This window comes from Paramisgurnus dabryanus, chromosome 20 (assembly GCF_030506205.2).
Source record: "Paramisgurnus dabryanus chromosome 20, PD_genome_1.1, whole genome shotgun sequence".
Taxonomy (NCBI): Eukaryota; Metazoa; Chordata; class Actinopteri; order Cypriniformes; family Cobitidae; genus Paramisgurnus; species Paramisgurnus dabryanus.
The window spans coordinates 28,116,498-28,138,236 of record NC_133356.1 but is presented as its reverse complement, the minus strand read 5'-3'; the positions used below and the strand labels follow the sequence as shown (position 1 = coordinate 28,138,236).

At 35.3% G+C, this 21,739-nt stretch overlaps 1 protein-coding gene across 1 annotated transcript in view; it reads left to right on the top strand.

The window, feature by feature from the left end:
- The window catches only part of LOC135733128 (synapse differentiation-inducing gene protein 1), a 44,363-nt gene that overhangs the window by 6,694 nt on the left and 15,930 nt on the right, over positions 1-21,739 (top strand). Inside the window, exon 3 of the mRNA XM_065251435.2 lies at positions 17,281-17,418. Within this exon, the coding sequence (XP_065107507.1) occupies positions 17,281-17,418 (138 nt within the window). The remainder of the gene's footprint in view (positions 1-17,280; positions 17,419-21,739) is intronic.

Sequence of the window (21,739 nt, the reverse complement as noted above, 5' to 3'; positions counted from 1 at the left end):
CAGCCCTATGTATGAGATCTTACATAATGAGCTGTATTGTTTTTATCATCTTAGTATGAGCCGTTTTTATCTACATACATCGCTGGTACCCTTACATGGAAGTCGCTGCCATGTTTCTACAGTAGCCCTAAATGGACAAACTGCTCTACAGAGCGTGTTTTTGTCACTACGTTGTCTCAGACAACAACAATGTTTGTCCTGTGGTGCCTACCAGTGACTTCTTTTTCGAAGAAGCACGATGTGAAGCTTGTCACAACATGCATGTAGCTCGTCATGTGTGTTTTTTGTCATTTCAAAATACTTGTACGGCGCGTCGACAAGCGAACCTGTGTGCATCACGTGTCATATCAAAGTAAGTGGCAGCTGCAGACGCATCTAAAAGGTTTATGATAAAAGAGATGTGCGTGTTTGCCAGATAATCCCATAATCTCACGCGTAATCAGAGTTTACTGTTAAGGGAGTGTCTTGCGTGTATTTTGTATATCTTTTATCATAAACGGTTTTGACGCGTGTGCAGCAGGCACTTATTTTGACAAATCACATGATGCACATGGTTCACATGACGCAACAAACACATATTTTGAAAACACAAGCAACACACATGACACTCCGAACAAATATTTTGAATTCGCGCCCCTCAGAAGAGAAGTCACCAGCCGCCACTGGTGCCTACTCTAGCTTTTCTCTGCATTTCGAAAGGGAGGGGTGAGCTGTTGGTTGCAGTTCATATTTTGTCCACACTCTAAAAAATGTTGCTAAATAGTTAATTGGGTCGTAATCATATGGGAACCATTTTTAGTGCAAAACATCACCTATCTGAACCCTGTGTAGCACCTGTGGAGAACCATATGGGCTATTTCAAAATATAAGTGGTGCTATATTTATGCTTTAGCACCACTTATGGTTCTACATATAGGTGCTCTAGTGCTAAAAATGGTTTCCCCTATGATTTCAAGCTTAGTTTTATTAAACACTATTTTTAGAGTGCATTATAGTACCATTGTAACGTAATGCGACACACGGGAGGCAAGGAATACGAAAAAGATGATATAAGGTGATATTTAATGGTGGAAACAGGTAAACAGAAGCAAACACATATGATAACCGACCAAAAACTGAACAAAGGCATTGATATAAATTAGGCTTGTAGCGATAGTCGGTGAAACGGTGATTACCGGTGCTTCAGCCTCTGAACGCGCGTCTTCACAGAGCAGCGGCTGCGGGTGTCAGATTTCATTTATTCCTGTCAGACTGCGGCGAGCAGACGATGGCAGAAGCCGCGTGCTTACTCGTTTTTGCTATAATATACATATATGATGTTTAATATAGGCGAGATCGTTTTGTTGTTGTGTTTTTCATTAAGAATAATAATAAACCCATCATTCAAGCAGCGCTTTATGGAGGAATAGCCGGTTGCTCTGCTTGGGACTGGCGGGTTTCTGTCAGAAGTACCTGCGCACATTGACTCAAGCACTTAAACCAGCTGTTGCACTCGCATTTGCACGCAAATTCATACGCGATATAACACAGGGTACGGAAGCGCTGGATTTAAACAACAGTTGCATCTAATTCAAAAGTGAAAGTAAAATGCGCACTTCTGTGCATTTATAAGCCCCTCCCACCCGGTGAAACCGGTATCATCGGGTTTGTCACGCGCTGATTAACCGGTGGGAAAATTCTGTCACCGCAACAACCCTAATATAAATACACAGGACTGATGATTACTAAACAAGACACAGGTGATGACGATAATTGAACTAATGAGGGACAGGTGAAAATGATAAACATAATAAACTAATAACTAGAAACATAAAAAGGAAACTACAACAAACTAAAACTTGGGAAACACTGCACGATTTTTGCCATCGTATAAGATCATAACCTTAACACACATTGCGACAGGAGTGTTTAAATTTGGGTACGACAAGCATGCACGGTACGAAGATGACACCTATCGAATCGTATGCTTTGACGGCAGCGTCACACGTTAGCGCAACATCATCAGCATGCGGTTGTGGTAAACAAATACCGGTAAGCAGGTCGTAGCAGCAAACACACTGTGCGTTGAAAAGGCTGAATTTCTGACGCTGTCAAAAAACTTTTGTAGGCTTGGTCGCAAGACCAGGAAAACAGACGTCTTTGAACCTCTTTTACTGAATGAGATAGGACCACAGATAAAGACCCACGACCACAGAAATCACAACGATTGTTTCACAATGTCTGGGACAGCCAAAATTGTGCAGTCTATGCCAGGTTAACCATAAACTTCATATTTTGATTGTTTAATCTAACCTGAAAGGCATTAAAAGCAAATATTTTAAGTTTTTGACCACTATCGTATATCTTGAAATATCTAATTGCTACAGTATGACATTTTATTTTCACATAATTCATGCAGCATACAAATATGTTGGTAACCACATGTTGGTCCAATGCAATAATAAAGGGTCGAGCTCAATATCGCTTTATGTTTCTGCTAATTTAACACCCTCTTGTCATATGGTGGTCTTCATGCGAGCACCTGTCTAGTGCTCCTACGCCATGATTGGGAGAGAGTGGGCGATCAGAAGAGTGTAAAGAGAGCCGATCTGGACATCCAGTTTCCCGCTGTTGCCCGCCTGTTTAGCCACCTGTTCTTAGGTCGCTGTGTGCTACAAATGTGTGGCTAAATGCAGCAGAGCAGAAGCAGCATGCAGATGTGCTATTGGTTATATGCCTTATGTCAGCGTATTAAAGGAATAGATAGGTCAAATATTAAACATGGTACCATTTCAAACCTGTATATTGTTTTTAGGTGGCACGTCGATATTTTCAAATCTGATTGGTTGTTTCATGTGGTATTATGATATTTAATCACATGCTGCTGCCATATCTAATTTAAACACTGTTATGTGTTATGGTGTTTGATTTCACAAAATAAGTTTGAAACATTAAAGGAACAGTATGTAAGAAATTTATATCAATTAATCATAAAATGGCCCTGATATGTCACTAGACATTAAGAAATTATTTTCATTTAAAATACTTATATCACTGACAACAGTGGTCTGGCAAGGATATTGTCATTTAAAAAGTGTAGTTGCAGCCCTCAACTGATGTTTATGTTGTCATTTTGTGTATTGGCCACCAGTTGTGTGATTGCAGTACCAGTTTTAGCCACAAGTTTTGTGATTGCATTACCAGTTTTGGCCACAATCCTACATACTGTTCCTTTAAACATCTTCTTTCTCATACATCATTGTGTCACTTCAGGATGGTTCATGTGACAGTCTTCTATAGGATTTTGTTAATGCGTCATGGCAAACTGAAAACAGACTTGTTTTAGATGAGATGTAGATACATTACAAATATACATTAGTGTTATGTTCCTTTCTGCACTTGACTCACTGCTGTGTAAAGATTGTTTAACCCATATGCATGAATGTTTTTCCAATAATTACATAATATATCACAGATCTCTAAAATTCCTTATTAGTATAAAACTATCTTAATACTTTATAATAAAATAAAATCAAATCAAACAAAACAAAACAAAGACCTGAGGTATGCATTTAATGATTAAAAATAACACGAGCTAGATAAATGTCTCCAAGTGATGATGTATTCAGAGTTGCCAAGTCTGCGTAATAAAACCTGCCCAATGGCCAATCAAAACTAGCAATAAACTAGACCCAAAAATCCTTTCATCTTCAACCCACTGACAGAAAAACCTTATGGCAACAGTTAAAAGTAACCCAATTTCATAGGAAAACTTTTTATTTGAAGTCCTGTGGTCTGGAGTTTTGCATTTGATTCATGTAAAATGCAATGTGTGCAAATGTCTTTGCACACATGAAATAGGAATTTTATAATTAACAATGTCGTTGCGTTTTATTTATTTATTTATTTTTCTGTACAAATATATACAATACAATTTTATATGGATCATCATCATAAGGGGTATTCCATTATTAAATACATTAATAGCTAAGAAATGTAATAAATGGACAGAAAAAATCAGATTCTTACATCATGATGAAAAGCACGACAACACAACACACGATTCACTTACGCATGACTGAAAACATTTTATTTCGTTGTTTTTACAAGTGCGTAAAGCATTTTTGTTTTATATCCACTGCATTATACCTAGGCAGATGAAAGAGAGATCTCTATCATAACAAAAACTGAAAGACTAGCCGCTCTCTTTCATTATCAAAGCCCAATATTGTCTGACCTTTTCATTTTGAAATCGAATTAATGCACACTTGACATTCCTCTTATACAAGCACCCATCTCAATCTGTTGTGCCATTACGTCCTCACTCGTGTTGTTTCATATGCCATGCTGTTTGGAATAAGATGTGCCAGGTTAGCAGAGCACTGTGTCATCTCTCAGCAAATGCCAATCTGAGTAAATGAGATGTGCTGAAGTTTGTCGAAAAGGTTGGAGTGAAATTCATCAGTCAGAAAATTTATTCCACATCATTTGATACCTATCAAAAAAAACTAATTTAGTTTGTTGATTAATTTCTACATGCTGCTATGTGTTGTGGTATAAATACACTGCTGATAGTTCACAGTGATTTATGTAAACTGTGACTTAGTACAACATATAAGTTATGGTCAGTTATTGTTTGTGGTAAATTAGTAAACATTGTTTTCATATTTGACAGAAAGTGTCCTGAACGCTATATTTGCTGAATGGAAATTGTGTAGTAATCCCAAAAATAATTGATCATTGGCACTTCTTCTGGCACCAAAAGATTAAAAACCTTTATTTACATATAGTGGCTGTCTATATGTAAATTAAAGACTTTTAAAAATTTTGTACCAGAAAAAGTGCATATATGATATATTTTTGCAGTATATGACTGTTTTCATATTAATAACCTATTGTGCATAACACAACTGAAGCTATATACACACATCACATCAGTCTAACATCTAATAATGCTGCTTTCTTAATTATAATGATTAGGACACACAAAACAGTCGAGAGAGAGAGAGAGAGAGAGAGAGAGAGAGAGAGAGAGAGAGAGAGAGAGAGAGAGAGAGAGAGAGAGAGAGAGAGAGAGAGAGAGAGAGAGAGAGAGAGAGAGAGAGAGAGAGAGAGAGAGAGAGAGATTTTTTTTTTTTTGATTTTTCAAAAAACATTTATTACATAAAATGGAACAGACTACAACACATCACCTATTCCAGAAAAGGGAGAGAGAGAAAAAAATCAACCTAACAAAAAGAAAAATGCAACTCTTCTTCAACAATCTCACAGAGGGTCCCATTAATGCACCAAATTGATTCAAACAGTGAAAGATCATGCATCAATTTATAATAATGGAAATCAATCAAAATCCTGGCCTTCACAAGTCTTGAAAAAACAGCTACTAGGTCACAGAAAACATTGGTCTCAATTTTTTCTTTTCTAGAGGCATAAATTGCCATTTTTGCTTGACCAAGCAAAAAATTCAACAACTGAGATTTTTGTTTACAACTTCTTAAATACTTAAAACCACAAATAAATATTTTCATTGAAAACATCACATTAAAAGACATAAAAAGCATTTCCAATGTGTCAAATAAAGGTTTTAGCCTTTCACAGTGCATGAATGCATGAAAAAGAGTTTCTTTTTGTAGACAAAAGGGACAACCTTCATTACAATCATCATTAAACAAAGACACAAAGGCATTAACTGCAACTGCACCATGCAACAGTCTCCACTGTAAATCACCCGTTTTTTTGATCAATGGTGACTTGTATAAGACTCTCCATTCTGGTTTTTCATTACCATCAAGTTTAAGAACCTCTCTCCAAGGTGTATCACACCTATTATTTAAAAAGTTCTTATTAAGCACTTTAACACAAATCTTATACAATTCTTTCCCTGATGCAACCTCAGAGTTCACAATCTTCAAATCATCACAATTAAGTAACATACCATCACATTCTCCCATGACAGGATATACACTTAAATCAGGAAAAGGATCTTTACAATCAGGGTTTTTAGACCCTTTTGAATATTGTTCCAACAACTCTTTTTCTTCATCAGTGAGAGCTGATCTCCAACTTTCAAGTGCTTTTGTTACAATGCGGCATGATTTGAGCTTTAAATGCTCAGCAACTGTGTACACATCTTTAAAATCAAGTCCTGCTATTTGATGTAAGTGACCAATTGTTGTCACTTTGGTATTCAGTAAAGTTCTTTCAGGTACAGCAAATGATGCTTCATGTGTTAGGTCCAAACGTGAACCAAAGACCAAAGGTTCTTCGAGTAACCAAAATAGAGAGGGAGCACTGTTGTCCTTGTTAGTCTTAAATAAAGACCAGACTTTGAATAAGTTGCGATAAAAAACTGGAGAGTCACAAAGTCTTAGTCTATGAGAGTCCAGCCAAAACAAAGCTTTGTCCAAGCCTAGGCCTTCAATGTTCCGAAGAATTGCACAAGCAACGCCCATCCAACTTGACTCTGTGGAACACATTAAAAGTCTTTGCACATACTGTAGACGAAAGGCAGCCGTTCTGCTCTGCAAGTGTACTAGACCAAGTCCCCCTTCCTCTTTTGACAGGTACAACACACTTTTCGGCACCCAGTGCAATTTGTCCCAAAAAAAGTCAATTAAAATTGACTGGATTTTTGTCAAAATGACAACTGGGGGGTCTATACAAGCCAAACGGTGCCAAAGGGCAGATGCAACAAGATTATTAATAATCAAAATACGTCCCTTATAGGACATTTTAGGAAGTAAAAACCTCCACTTGTCCAGTCGCCCTTTTACTTTTTCAACAGTGTCTTCAAAATTCATTTTCACAACATCATCACTCCCCAAAAAAACTCCAAGATATTTAAAACCATCTCTGGTCCACTTTAAGCCTTCGGGAAGCTTTGGTTCACCTCTTAGCCATTTACCAACTAATATGGCTTCACTTTTTTTCCAGTTCACTTTAGCGGATGAAAGAAAATTAAAATCATTTAAGGTCTTTGACAACACATTTACATCATTAGATCCACTGATTATAACAACAACATCGTCAGCATAAGCTGATAACTTAAAATTTTGGGTACAATTTGGTATACACAGTCCACACACAACAGTTCTTAATTTATTTAACAGAGGTTCTATAGCCAAAGTATATAATATTCCTGATAGTGCACAGCCTTGTCTGACACCTCTATATACTCCAAAAGGAGAGCACAAGTCACCATTGATCTTTAAAACACTCTCAACGCCACAATATAAAACTTTAACCATTGAAATAAAACCTGAACTAAAACCAAATGCTTCTAAGACGCTCCATAAGTACATGTGCTCAACCCTATCAAAGGCTTTTTCCTGGTCAATTGATATCAGCCCAAAATCTAAATTAAACAGTTTTCCACAGTCTAAAATATCTCTGACAAAAGAGACATTGTCAAAAATTTTCCTGCCCGGAACACAGTATGATTGATCTGGGTGGATAATATATTCAAGAGCTTTACCTAATCTAACCGCTAAAGTTTTAGAAAGTATTTTGTAATCATTACATAATAAACTTATCGGTCTCCAGTTAGAAATTTCATTTAAATCTCCTTTTTTGGGGAGTAAGGTAATAATCGCTCTACGGCAACTCTGTGGCAAACGCCCTTCTTTTAAACTCTCATTAAAAACTGTAAGTAATTCTGGGCCAACCTCAGGCCAAAAAGATTTATAAAATTCAATTGTGATACCATCTATACCAGGTGTTTTACCACTTTCCATTTTACTAAGGGCATCTTTAAGTTCACTTAAATTTAGTGCTTTACTTAAATCCTTATCAAGATCTTTAGTTATATGTGGTAAATTCTGAAAAAACCCCAAATTATCATCTTTTACTTCTGAAATTTCATTCTTATATAAATCCTTATAAAACTGTACTGCTCTTGTTCTAATATCAAAAGCATCAGTTAATAAAACTCCTGTGTCAGACCGCAAGCCATGAATAAATTTTTTCTGACCGTTCTTTTTTTCCAAATTGAAAAAAAACTTTGAAGGAGCGTCCATTAATTCAGCACTTTGAAATCTAGATCTAATTAAAGCACCTTGTGTTGATAATCCTAACATTTCACCCAATAATTTTTTCTTTTCTTTAACTTGTTCCATAAAATTAACGTCTTCTGATAATTCAACACGTTCTTGTAACTTCATTAAATCTTCTTCTAATACACTCACTGCCCCTTTAATATCTCTTGTAGCGTTGAGGGTGTATTGTTGACACAGCTGTTTAATCTGCAACTTTACAAAATCCCACCACTGCTGTAAAGTCGAAAAAGAAGATTTCATAGCTTTAGCATTTAAAAAAAACTCTTTAAAAGCTTCTCTAAAAAGAGAGTCACATAGCAGGCTATTATTAAAATGCCAATAGGCGCTTTTTGATTTGACACAGTTTTTTGCCATAACACATTTTACCAAATTATGGTCAGAAAAACATACAGGAAATATTAAACATTCTCTAAACATACTCGATTGATGTTTAAAACCATAAAATCTGTCAAGCCTTGCCAAAGACACCTGCCCATCATGAACATGGGCCCATGTATATTGTCTCTGTGTGTCATGAAAATTCCTCCAAACATCAAAAATACTGTGAGACTTAATCAGTTGAGTTAACCTCTTTCTTGATTGCATGTGTGGTTCAACATGATTTCTATCCAAAGCACTTTCCGTGCAATTGAAATCTCCTCCCAATAATAAAAAATCATCAGTATTACAATCCTTTAAAACATTGTCCAGTGTATTCAAAAAAAGCATTCTTTCCAATGCCACAGTTGGGGTATACACACAAACAAAAACAAAAGAGCAATTTTCAAATAAAGCTTTAACTTTCAACACCCTTCCTTTAATTACTTCTTCAACATTATAAGAGTGTGGAATAAAACTCTTTGAAAATAACACCGCAACTCCACCACTTAAAGAGGTATAATGGCTTAAAATCACCAATCCGTTAAATTCTTTAGCCCAGTCTACACCATTTAAAACATCACTGTGAGTTTCTTGCAAAAACAACACATCAATCTTTTTACTTTTCATTTGTTCAAAGATTTGAGCTCTCTTCTTGATGTCTCTTGCACCATTAACATTTAAAGATGCAAAATGTATTTCCCCCATCAAAAAGGAAAGAAGAGAGCAAAAAAAGCAAAAAAGCCAATAAGAGTTATTCAAACTACCCATTCTAGTTATTTTCACCTGGCTCACTTAACTGGGTGTTTAACTTTGTAAGGATTTTCTTTAGCCGATAACCCTCTTGATCAGTAAAGCAGCTTTCACTTCTAAAAAGCTTTACTTTTTCAATGAACTGCAATATATCAGGAAAATACTCTTCTATTTTCACCTTCCTCAGATTTTTGGTCACTTTTAAGAAAGCCTTTATATCATCAACAGTGTAAGTTCGGCTGGAGAAGCCACCTTGAGGCAGACTGGCACTAAAACTACACTCTGAGATGTCACTTTCACTGTCAGTGTCAGTCTGACTCACACTGAGGTTATCTGTTTTTTTTGCTTGCTTATCAGAATGACAAGTCATCAGTTTTCTTTTTTGGGGAGTTTTAAAAAAACATCCTTCATCTTCTAACACGGGGGTATCAACTAATAGATTTACCTGTTCAATTACCATAGCACTATTTTCGCCATTACTGTTTTCTGACTCGTCAGACTCGCATTCAGTTTCCTTTTCGACAGACGGGGCTTTGATTGTTTCAGCTCCCTCTGCAATTATTCCATTCTTAACAACGTTTGTATTCTCTAAGCTCTCAGAACTGGCATGTGCATTTTCCAAAACAGCAACTGGCGCTATACTCGGACCAGGCATTTCAGCGTCACGTTCATTAACAACATTCTGTACTTCAGTCACATTATCAGAAACAACATCATTCACTTTTCTCGGACAGGCACGGATAAGATGTCCATTTTCGCCACACCCAAAACACTTCATTGTGTTTGTTGAGGCGTATATGACATAATTAAAACCTTCATGACGAAAGTTGAGAGTCAAGTCAAGTTCATCAATATTATCTTTCAAAACCATATACACATATCGCCTGAAAGACACAACATGTTTCAAAATAGAAGACTTGCTTCCTATTGGAATCATCTTTATTGGTGATATCAGTCTTCCGTATCTGGCGAGCATTTCGGCCAAAGTGTCATTTCTAATAAACGGCGGCACATTTGATAGCGTGACTTTCTTTGAAGGTGTAGAAAGGGGAAGCACTGATGTAAAAATACCACCAATCTCAATACCACTCTCAACTACCACATTTGCCAAATCAATCGTCTTCAGAAAAATGACAATAGCACTATTCATCCGTGATGCTGATAATACATTCTCATGTCCAACTAAAGCAGCCACCGCTAAAACACACTCTTCTACATTAGCGGTAGTATCAATTTTCACTCCATGACGTCTCGTTAAATACTCCAAACTCTCCGCACCTGGAGCAGCCATGCTCCCAGTGCACAGACTGGGAGCGAAAAAACTCCCTTAAACAATCACCTCTTACTACTATCTTTACCACAAAAACACAGTTTAAACGCTAACCCTACTAAAAGAGAGATAAAGATAGAAAAAGTTTTCAAACACTCACACCGCGATCAAACGCTCCCCATGCACGCTCCACGCTCACGCTCACTCAACGCATGCGCACAGAGAGAGAGAGAGAGAGGCAGGCTCATCATCCAGATGGTGCTGTTAACTATGACCCTTTTTGTGTTAATATATGCAGAGGGTCATTTTGGTGCAAATTGGTAACAAGAGAGACAGATTTTGTAAGATGTCCAGAATAATTAAGAAAAAAAGGTAACTACACTGTAAAGACATTTAACACATTTCACAACTCGCAAAAATTAAGTGATAATCTGTCATCTGATGTCATTCATGTGACCTGACAGTTTCTAATGAATCGTCAAGTAAATAACCTTATGAAATTGTTTATGTTACACCAACAGCTGATATCCAAAACATAAAACAGAAAAATGTAAATATTTGAGCATACAGTATATAATAAAATTACGTACGATTTATTAGAATATTATTTCCAGCATTTAATAAGGTAAAAAATAGGGGTTAAATGTACCACCAGTCACAAAGTGTTGATGCCATATTTAAATATGCATTAAGAAATTTCAAAATCAATAATTTTAATTACTTTGGCCTACTTGAACAACTGATTATAGGAGTTATTGAGTCTGATTCTTTAGTAAAAATTCGAATTCGAATTTCAAGATCGATTTGAAAGTACACTATTTCTGTTCTATAAATTTTTTTATTGGCTATGTGTATTTTTATCTTAGTAAAAAAAACATTCTCAATCCATTTTAGTGTCGTAATTGGTATATTTCTAAGTGAAACAAGATATTTAATGAAAGTTCAGTGAAAATTCTTTCTCCACATCTTACCACTGGATAGATGTTTGTTGTTCTGTATGTTATTTCGTGGAAATAAATATTAGCACAGATACACACTGTATACACACTTTAAATAAATGAAACATGGCTGCTGTTGGTCCAAAGGATGTTATTTTATTTAAATTAAATAATAAACTTATTTGTGTGTATTAAAATTGTGTTAGTAAGTAATACATTTACACAGCCTTTAAGTTGAATGAAATGCAGTTGTGTTGCATCCGCAGTACCACAAGTTGGTCAGCAAATGTGCAAATTATTATATGACATTTATGTGATGAATCTGTCCTTAGTATGCTATGTGTGTGCTAGGGAATATGGTTTAAGTTTACTGAATGCTTTAATGTACATGTCTACATTAGGGGAGGGGAATCCTGGTCCTGGAGGGCCGTATCTTGCAGAGTTGAGCTTGAACCCTAATCAAACCCCTTTCCTGAGATGCACTTAGAGGGTTTTGCATCTGAGCTCTTCATATATTGCCTTATACCAGGGGTCTCCAACCAAGGGCTATCACAATGGATAAAATTATCTGGAGGGCTACTTTTTTGATAGTCTACTCAAAACTTTTTCTTTACTTGTTGATTTCATTTTATTTTACTTGTTGATATGTTTTATGAATCCAAGCTGATTAAAATAAATGTAATACGTGGGCACCATGTTGGAGAACACTGCCATATACATTATTCATAGATATATACACTAGATGTCGCCTTGGCTACGGCAGTTCATTGGATCGAATGTGTCAACTAGAGCCGCCATCTTGAAACAGGGGAATCCCGCATCAGCGTCATTGTAGGCAATGGTGTAACGGAAATAAAATCACCATAAATCGTCATGAATGCGATTTTCTTGGTATTCTTTTGGTTCGTTTTAACAGTCAGACATGTATTTAGCATCGAGTCCCCTTACGAAAAAGAAGTACACTTCAAGTTAATTTTATTAAGTATACTTAAGTAATGTTGGAGTATAGTTTTAAGTATACTTTATGTAGTAAGTGTACTAACATTTATGTTCTAGTAGTATACTTGTAAGTGTACTGCTTGAATACCGCTTGGGACTAAATTGGCCCACTTTTAGTATATAAAAGTATACTTCTAAGTGTACTATAAGTGTAAGAGTAGTCAACTTTAAAGTGCGTGTTGCAGGGTTTTTTTTTTTACGAATTTGTGCAACTTGCTTGTGTGTAATAACCATTTAAAGTGTTATCCATTGTATTTTATGTTGTTGGGTATCACAAAACCCGAAAAAGTATGAAAAAGTACAGCGGTTTGCAATGATTCTCCTTTCCCCCACAACGCACTGTATGACGTCACGCTGGGGAGAGAATTTACCAAAGCCGCATTGAGAGCATTGAAAATGACTATAGAAAGACGAGTAAAGTACAGTTTTGATAGCGCAGATTACAGACAGACAGAAAGACAGACAGACAGACAGACAGACAGACAGACAGACAGACAGATGGATAGGCTAGTATAGAGAGATAGGCAGACAGCCAGATAGCATAACGTTAGCATATCTTCGTGTAGAAAGTAAACAAACAATTAACATACTCGTGCATGCTGGCTTGAGGGGGTCCATGATCCTGCCTGAAATGGGTGTAACTTTATGCGATCTTCAGCACAAACGGTTTTGGCAGCAGGTCTCTAATCCTGGAAGGTGAGTGAAGCACGTCACATCTGTTCGCGGGGACCAGCGACCCAAACGCACTCACTTTCTTACAGCCAGTAGCGGAATGGCAATCGAGAGAGTCGGGACTTTCTCGGTGGGTCGATCTGATAATATTTATACGTTTCGAGTTAACAACACCGTCTGGCGGCGTGATGTGCGCCGGTTCCCGCAGCCTGCTGGTCAAAGTGCAGCCTCTCTGCTCAACAAAGTATATGAAAGTGCTCAACCTGTTCGGCGGGTCCAAACATGTACAGGATTTATAAAAATACAGTGATCAATGAGCGGTTCCTCCTCAAATGGCATAGTCTGTCATGATGTAAAAAGCCGCCGAACGCCTGTTTATTACAGTATGTATGCGGTGGGATCCGAGTGTGCTGCAGCTGCTGACTGCTGCGTATAAAATGATCGTGTGATTCGTTATAATCGCATAAACAATATAACAAAGCATCCTTTTATTTCACAAAACAATATATTTGAGATATTATTTGATAGACTAGTAAGTGTGGATTAAGGATGTTTAAAAATCTCTAGCCTGGTGGTCAGGACATGAATGGATCAAATCAGCAGATTTGCGAAGTTTTATTTATCTCCACAGATATCATAAATAATAATTAGCATGGTAACTTTGCAGTATAACACATTATATATTTCCTACGATGTATATATGATTTCCAAATTGTATACGTAAGTATTAAACAGCAATAAATGTCTCATCTATCTCTATGGCTCTGGCTGAGGCTTTCTCCACTTCTACCCAACGTGACGTCATCGCAGAATTGCGTAAAAAAACCGTTAATACCAAAAACGTAAAAAAAAGTGTTCTTTAAGACCATTTTTGAGACATTTTAAAAATTATACACATATCTTGAGTGATTTATGTACCCATTAATCGACAGTGGTGGTTAACCTGCAACACGCCCTTTAAGTGTACAACTAGTGCACTATTAGTTCTTCATTTGTAATGCAAGTGAACTCATGAGTATACTAGTAGACTTATACTTCAAGTGTACATGCAAATATTCTGTTAGTGTACTCTTAGTAAACTAGAAGTTACTTATTGTGTGCTGCAGGTATACTTCCAAGTGTTCTTTTAATATACTTTTAGTTAACTAGTAGTTTACTAGTCATATACTGAAAGTGTACATGCAAGTGTTCTGTTAGTGTACTCTTAGTTAACTAGTAGGTTACTTATTGTGTGCTGCAGGTATACTTCCCAGTGTTCTTTTAATATACTTTTAGTTAACTAGTAGTTTATTAGTCATATACTTCAAGTGTACATGCAAGTGTTCTGTTAGTGTACTCTTAGTAAACTAGTATGTTACTTATTGTATACTGCTTGTGTAACAAAGCACTTTGACACTGAGGATCCATCTGCAGGTTTTTATTAAACACACTCATATTCCAACAGGCAAGGTCAAACAACAGCAAACACAGCAATGTAGGGCAGGCAAATCTCGTAGTCATGAAACAGGCAAAATTGTCAGGACAGGCAACATACTCATAAACCGGGTAAAACAGATAAAGATCAATAAATACAGATAGATATACAGGCAGGCAAACCACTCAGCAATGACTGGTTCAAATCAAGACTTTGCACTGACTGAGTTTATATAGGCTGTCCAATGAGTTTCAGGTGGCAGACTAATCAGTCCAGGCATGCGGGATTATGGGAAATGGAGTCCAGAACGAAAGTTAATATTCAGGGGGTTCAGCCATAGATATATATATACAACCTCAAATCAGAAAAAGTTGGGACACTGTAGAAATTGTGAGTAAAAAAGGAATGGAATAATTTACAAATCTCATAAACGTATATTTTATTCACAATAGAATATAGATAACATATCAAATGTTGAAAGTGAGACATTTTGAAATGTCATGCCAAATATTGGCTCAATTTGGATTTTATGAGAGCTACACATTCCAAAAAAGTTGGGACAGGTAGCAATAAGAGTATAAAGTTAAATGTACATAAGCAACAACTAAAGGACCAATTTGCAACTTAAATGGCAACATGATTGGGTTTAAAAAGTGTGGCAGTGCCTCTCAGAAGTCAAGATGGGCAGAGATATTCTATATTCTATTGTGAATAAAATATAAATTTATGAGATTTGCAAATTATTCCATTCCTTTTTTTACTCACAATTTCTAGAGTGTCCCACTGTAGTGTCCCATTATATATATATATATATATATATATATTTTTATTTTTGTTTGATTAGCTCACTGATAGCATACGAAAGATTTAGCTTCAAATTGAAAGTACAATTAAAAGGTATATGTCATAAAAATGTATACACAGGAACAATGTATTGTACTTTAAGTGCAATATATATATTTATAGTATGATGTTAAGTTCACTTAAAGTAAAGTTGAGTAGTAAACTACTAGTTTACTAAAAGTAGTAAAAGAATACTTGCAAGTATACCTGCAGCACACAATTAGTAACTTACTAGTTTACTAAGAGTACACTAACAGAACACTTGCATGTACACTTTCAGTATGAGTACACTAGTTAACTAAAAGTATAGTAAAAGAATACTTGCAAGTATACCTGCAGCACCAAATTAATAACCTACTAGTTTACTAACACTAAAGATTCTCCATGAAGATAATATACATTTGTACACTAAATATACTTTCAAAATGTACTTAAAATATACTGTTTCTAAAGGATGCTAAATAATGTATTTTATAAATATGCTGTCAGTGCATTATTATAATGATAATTTTAACAGATAAAGTATACCTAAAATAAACTTTAAAATAAGTTCAAATTAGTATACTTTAAAAATTGCACAGAACTTTAACTCCAAGTATATTTTTTTAAAGTATACTTTTAAAAATATATTAAATTATAATTATTTTGAAATATGTTAAAAGTTTAATTGTAAGCAAATATGTTGTAAGCATACTTTCAATATATTCAAAGTTGGTACATGTAAAGTTAAATATACTTGAAATACAATAATGTATATTTATTTTTCACCAGGGCTATTCATATGGCTTTTTGCAGCTTTCTTGATGTAGCTTTCGTTGTTGCATTTTTACTTTTAGCCATTTACATTTAATACTTTTAAGTACATGTCAGTAAACAAGTATAGGCCAAATATACTTAGACATTTCGGTCAGTATAGGTCAAGTATACTTTAGTACAATTTAAGTATATTTCTGAGAAGTACCTAAAGTACATTTTAGAGAGGTACATAAAAAGTAAACTGAAAGTATACTTTTTATTTTAAGTTTAAAAGAAGTATACTTATAGCACACTTGAATAAACTTCTTTTTCGTAAGGGTCCAGAAAAAAATGTACTTAAAATGTACTTTTTCTACCTATAATGCATAGTGCTAGTAGCCCTAACATCCATACGCAGCACAAAGTCCGGCATCATCCATGAATTCGTATACAGGCGGAGATAGCAGCGTTACCTAGCTACTTCCTGACAAGACCCCTGTTCCAAGATGACGGCGGTTTTGACACATACTTAAAACCCCAAGGCGACATCTAGTGTACATATCTATGCACAGTATTGTGCAAAAGTCTTAGGCCACCACCAGCTTTGTTGTTTTAGAAGTTTTAATGTCCATCCATATTTATTTTTTGCTCTCTTTATTTAGATACAAACAGAAAATAATTATATCCTACAGTAAATAAGTATAAAATATGTAAAAAACACAGAACAAAATGGATTCTTCTGGCAAACATCACTATGTAGTTTGACCTTTCTTGGCACAAAACACATCTTAAACTTGTTTGAGGAGACCTGACGCCTTTGGATTAGAATTAGAAATTAGGGTTTAATTTTATTTAGCTTTAAGAGATCCTGCAGGTTCCTGCTATTGCACAAATGGAAGGGATGGTCACACGAGATACTTTTGCTTATATTTTGAATCAGTTTTATACTTCATTCAAATGTCCTGTATTTTCTGGATGTATTCTAATAAAAAGACAGAGATCAATTATATATAGTCACTATATGCAAAAACAACCAATCTAATGTTGGCACAGTACTGTTTTAAACACTGGCAGAGTAAAGTGTAAATTCAAAGTAAAAAAAAAACACAAACATGCCATACAACATTGGATTGCTATATTGGATTTGTGTGTTTACTGGAAATCAAATTTATGGCCTTGTCTTACTGTAGCTAGCGTCACGCTCTATCAGATGAGTAATATAGCAACAATATTTGATTCATTGAGGGTTTGGTTTGTTTTCTGCAGAGTGAGTACTCGAGTGATTCAGAAAGTGAAGACAATTTCCTCATGATGCCTCCGAGGGATCATCTGGGCCTCAGCGTTTTCTCCATGCTTTGCTGTTTCTGGCCCCTTGGCATTGCAGCTTTCTACCTGTCACACGAGGTGAGAATCTTTCAATTAATTATCCTTAATAAAGCAATCAGCCGTTACGAGTGCGTTACCGTGATTGTACCACAGTTAAAGGGACAGTTCATCCCCCCCCCAAAAAAGTAAATTTTGTGCAATACATAAATATGACAAAAAGTTCGGGGTTTGATCAGAGTTTAGACTCTGAACTGTTTTTTTATATTAAAGATGTGTACTGGGTAAAATAGATACATATATGAGTACATATAGATACTACATATGAGTAAACTAAGTAAAGTTAGATCGACTGCTAAACCTTTTTTACTATAAGTTGTCACATGCTTTGTGTACTAGATGTGTTTTAAATAAAGTTTTACTTTTAAGATTTACTTCAGATCTCCAGATGTTATACATGCAGTATCTATTTACATTCTCAGTTTCGTGCAGGCTGCAGGGCATAAACAAGAGATTTCCTCAGTTACCACATTATTTCATAAAAATACCTATAGTGTGCTGCAGTGTCAAATGTATTTATATCTTACTGCAATACTCCTGAGAGGAGAGAGGTTGCTTACAGCTCAGAGATGGAGGGGCCATTGGCAACAGCAAGCGTACAGAACAACTGAAATGAGGATTTGTGGCTAAAACGTATTTTATTTTCACACATTTCGGTAACGCTTTAGATTACAGCCCGGAAAGTACTACGTAAGTACAGCGAATTTACAGCGTATGTTTCTGTAATTATAGTTTACTTATGAAGTACGTACGTGTAATTATAAGGGAACAATTTATAATATTTGGGGAATAAAGGGGTAACAACCAGGAAAAATACAAATAATATATGCAGTAAAGTACTGCGTAAGTACAGCGAATTTACAGTGTATGTTTCTGTTATTATAGTAAACTTATGAAGTACGTACGTGTAATTATAAGGGAACAATTTATAATATTTGGGGAACAAAGGGGTAACAACCAGGAAAAATACAAATAATATATGCAGTAAGTATTTTAGATTACTAAACAAAACTTAAGATTCAGTTAATGTGTTTATACTATTTATTAGTACGATACAACTTATTTAGAATTTTCAATAAAGGTTACTTACCTTAAGAAAGAAAAAGAGTAGAGGAATTTGTTGGGTCATCAAGCAAAATTAAAAATAGGCAAGGCAACTTTGGTGAAAACAAAGCAAGCAAAACTAGAACTACACTCTTGGAACGAATGTGTTAAAAACAACACATTAGTGTTGATTCTAGGACGACACACTAAATGCGTTGTCCCAGAATCCACCCATCTCTGTGTTATTATAGAAACAACTAAGTCAAAAAAATGTACCCCCTTGTTTCACGTAGTTACAGAGTAAGTACAGAATCTGCGGGCTGTAAATTAAAGTGGCACTTGTTACCCCCTTGTTTCACGTAGTTACAGAGTAAATACAACATCTGCGGGCTGTAAATTAAAGTGGCACTTGTTACCCCCTTGTTTCACATAGTTAAAGAGTAAATACAACATCTGCGGGCTGTAAATTAAAGTGGCACTTGTTACCCCTTTGTTCCGAAAATATTATAAATTGTTCCCTTAAAATGACATGTATGTACTTTATAAGTACACTATAATTACAGAAATGTATGCTGTAAATTCGCTGTACTTACGCAGTACTTTACTGCATATATTATTTGTATTTTTCCTGGTTGTTACCGCTTTATTCCCCAAATATTATAAATTGTTCCCTAATAGTTACACGTACGTACTTCATAAGTAAACTATAATTACAGAAACATACGTTGTAAATTCGCTGTACTTACCCAGTACTTTCCGGGCTGTAATCTAAAGCGTTACCCACATTTCTACATTGTATGATGAAATAACCATTAGATTATTATTGTTGTATCATGCTTCATTTACTTCAACATTTTTACAAATGTTTAAAACAGTGTACGTTTTGTAATCAGTATTATTCTGAAAGGTGATTGCATTAGTTTCTCATCACAGATATATAAAGACGTTTCATCGGATGCACATGCGTTGTCATGGTTATGCGTCTGGGCAGAACTTTCCATCTCTGTTTGTGTCATGGTCTGACTAGTGGCTAAACTAAACTCTGGAACAAATACCTTGTTGAAAAAACTAATGTTTTGGTTTCCTAAAGATAAGGTAGACAGCGATCATGGATCACTGCTATATGAAGGGAGGTTTAGCAGTCGATCTGTAGTTAACTCATTTCCCGCCAGCCATTTTTTGAAAAGTTGCCCGCCAGCATTTTTTTGTGATTTTAACAAAAGTTTCAAAAAAATTTCTTCAAATAATATATAAACTACAAATATATAAAATGAAAGAACAGACCCTCTGCTTTCAAACCAAAAATAAACAAACAAACAAAACGGAAAAAAAAAACGTTTCCTCCTATCTATATTTTTTTCTGCTTATAAACACTTAGATATGTGTATTTTTCTTAAAAAATAAAAAAATTTGAGTAAAAAGCTGAAATAATTTCATTTTTTGTGAAGGAATTTTATTAGAGATCAGATTTAGAACAATTATCAAAACATACACAGAGTTTAAAATTAGTAAATAACATTTTGGCTTCAGTTTTTTCATAAATTCACTGTATTGCAGATTAACATAAAAATTCTTCAGAAGCACGTTTTTATTATGCAAATGTTTTCTCTTAATTGACGAGATAACTCGTCAATGGCGGGGAATGAGTTAAGGTTGTATACATTACACATTTTACAGAGTAACGTTAGCTCAGTGTAGTTTTTGATACACTTACGGTAATCTACTTATTTATTTAGCTTGTTATCAGAAATAAACTGCTCTAAAAGGACTCTGATGTTATTGAGATTTTGGGGAAGTTTCCTGGAAATTAAGTTATGGTTCCACGACAGCCATTTGTTTATGTTGCTGAAACCATCTATATTTTGTGTATTGTAGAAATGGGTATAATAAAATGCTAGTTATCACAATGTTATTTAGTTGTCATAAAAACTTTAATCCTTATAGACGGTTTCATCGGACGCACGTGATACACGTCTGGATCCGAACTTTACTTCCGGTTTCGTTTTTTTAATGATCAGTTGCTAAACTGATCTCTTGAACAAATTCCTCGTCGAAAATAACAAATGTTTTGGTCTCCTAGGTAATCTGTGTGTTGTTGTTTTTTTGCTTGTTATATAAATAAACTACGTTTAAAGTACTTCGTTGTTATTTAATATTAGCGGAGTTTACCGGAAGTTACGTGCGGACCGCGACAGCGGCTTGTTTATGTTGTTACTGCTGAAACCGTCTATAGGTAAAATGTAAACTTTTGTTTTTCATGTGAAATGTAATTTGGACATGAGATTTCACCTTTTTTGCATGTAATCACATTCAGTGGTGATGTTTGAAGATCTCAGATGTAAAAGCCGCTAAACGCCACTTCCATTAAAAATTGGATAATGATGTTAAGCAAATACTTTATACGTTCATCAAATACTTTCACTTCAAATCTACTTAATCCAGGACTCAGGCCATTCAGAATAACTGGTTCGTTGGAAGAATCAGTTAAACGCCACATCAATTTTTCAGCAAAGTCCTCAAAGTGCACTGAAGATGAATGTGAAACAACTGTGGATCACATTCAAAAGTCTCTTGTGAGTACTTGGACCTGAATACAACCCGAAAGTGGCAGTGACATGAATCATTGCATCTTTAGTGATTTTGCAACTGTTTACCATGTCTTGAAAGTCAAAGAAATTGATTTTTTTTGTAGAAGTGGACATTTTTTGGTCAATAAAGCTTGCATGTACTTAGACGGCTTTGCAGCGAAAGACAGTCAAATGTGTTAAATGCTAATGAAATGACTAAAGTGACATTTGTGAAAATAAGACATTTCAGATACTGACTAACAACCTTTCATTGCCATTAAAGTGAAATTACTGAACCTAAACATAAATGCCTGATAAAAAATGCCCATTTACAAGTAAACATGTCATATGCACTTAGAGAGTTTTGCATCTAAACTCTTCATTTGTTTTGTTTTTTGCAGTCCATCTCACTCTCTCTGTCTCACTATATTTTTTGTCCTCATTCACTTTTTTTTTCACAGCCATCACGACTCAACACCCACAGCTCTCTAATTCTCTATCTGAAAAATAGAAAAACCTTTCTCAGCCTGCCTCTTAAGCCTACACAAAAATCAATTCTCTGAAATCCCTCTACAAAGCCTATGCTACAAAACCATATCACATATAACAATATTCCATTGGCTGAGCCAGTGTTGTTGTGTCAGGCCACTCAAACAGACTGCAAATAATACAAGATGTAAAAATGTTTTTAATGCACACAAGTGATAACTTCACCAACTAGCTATAGTGGC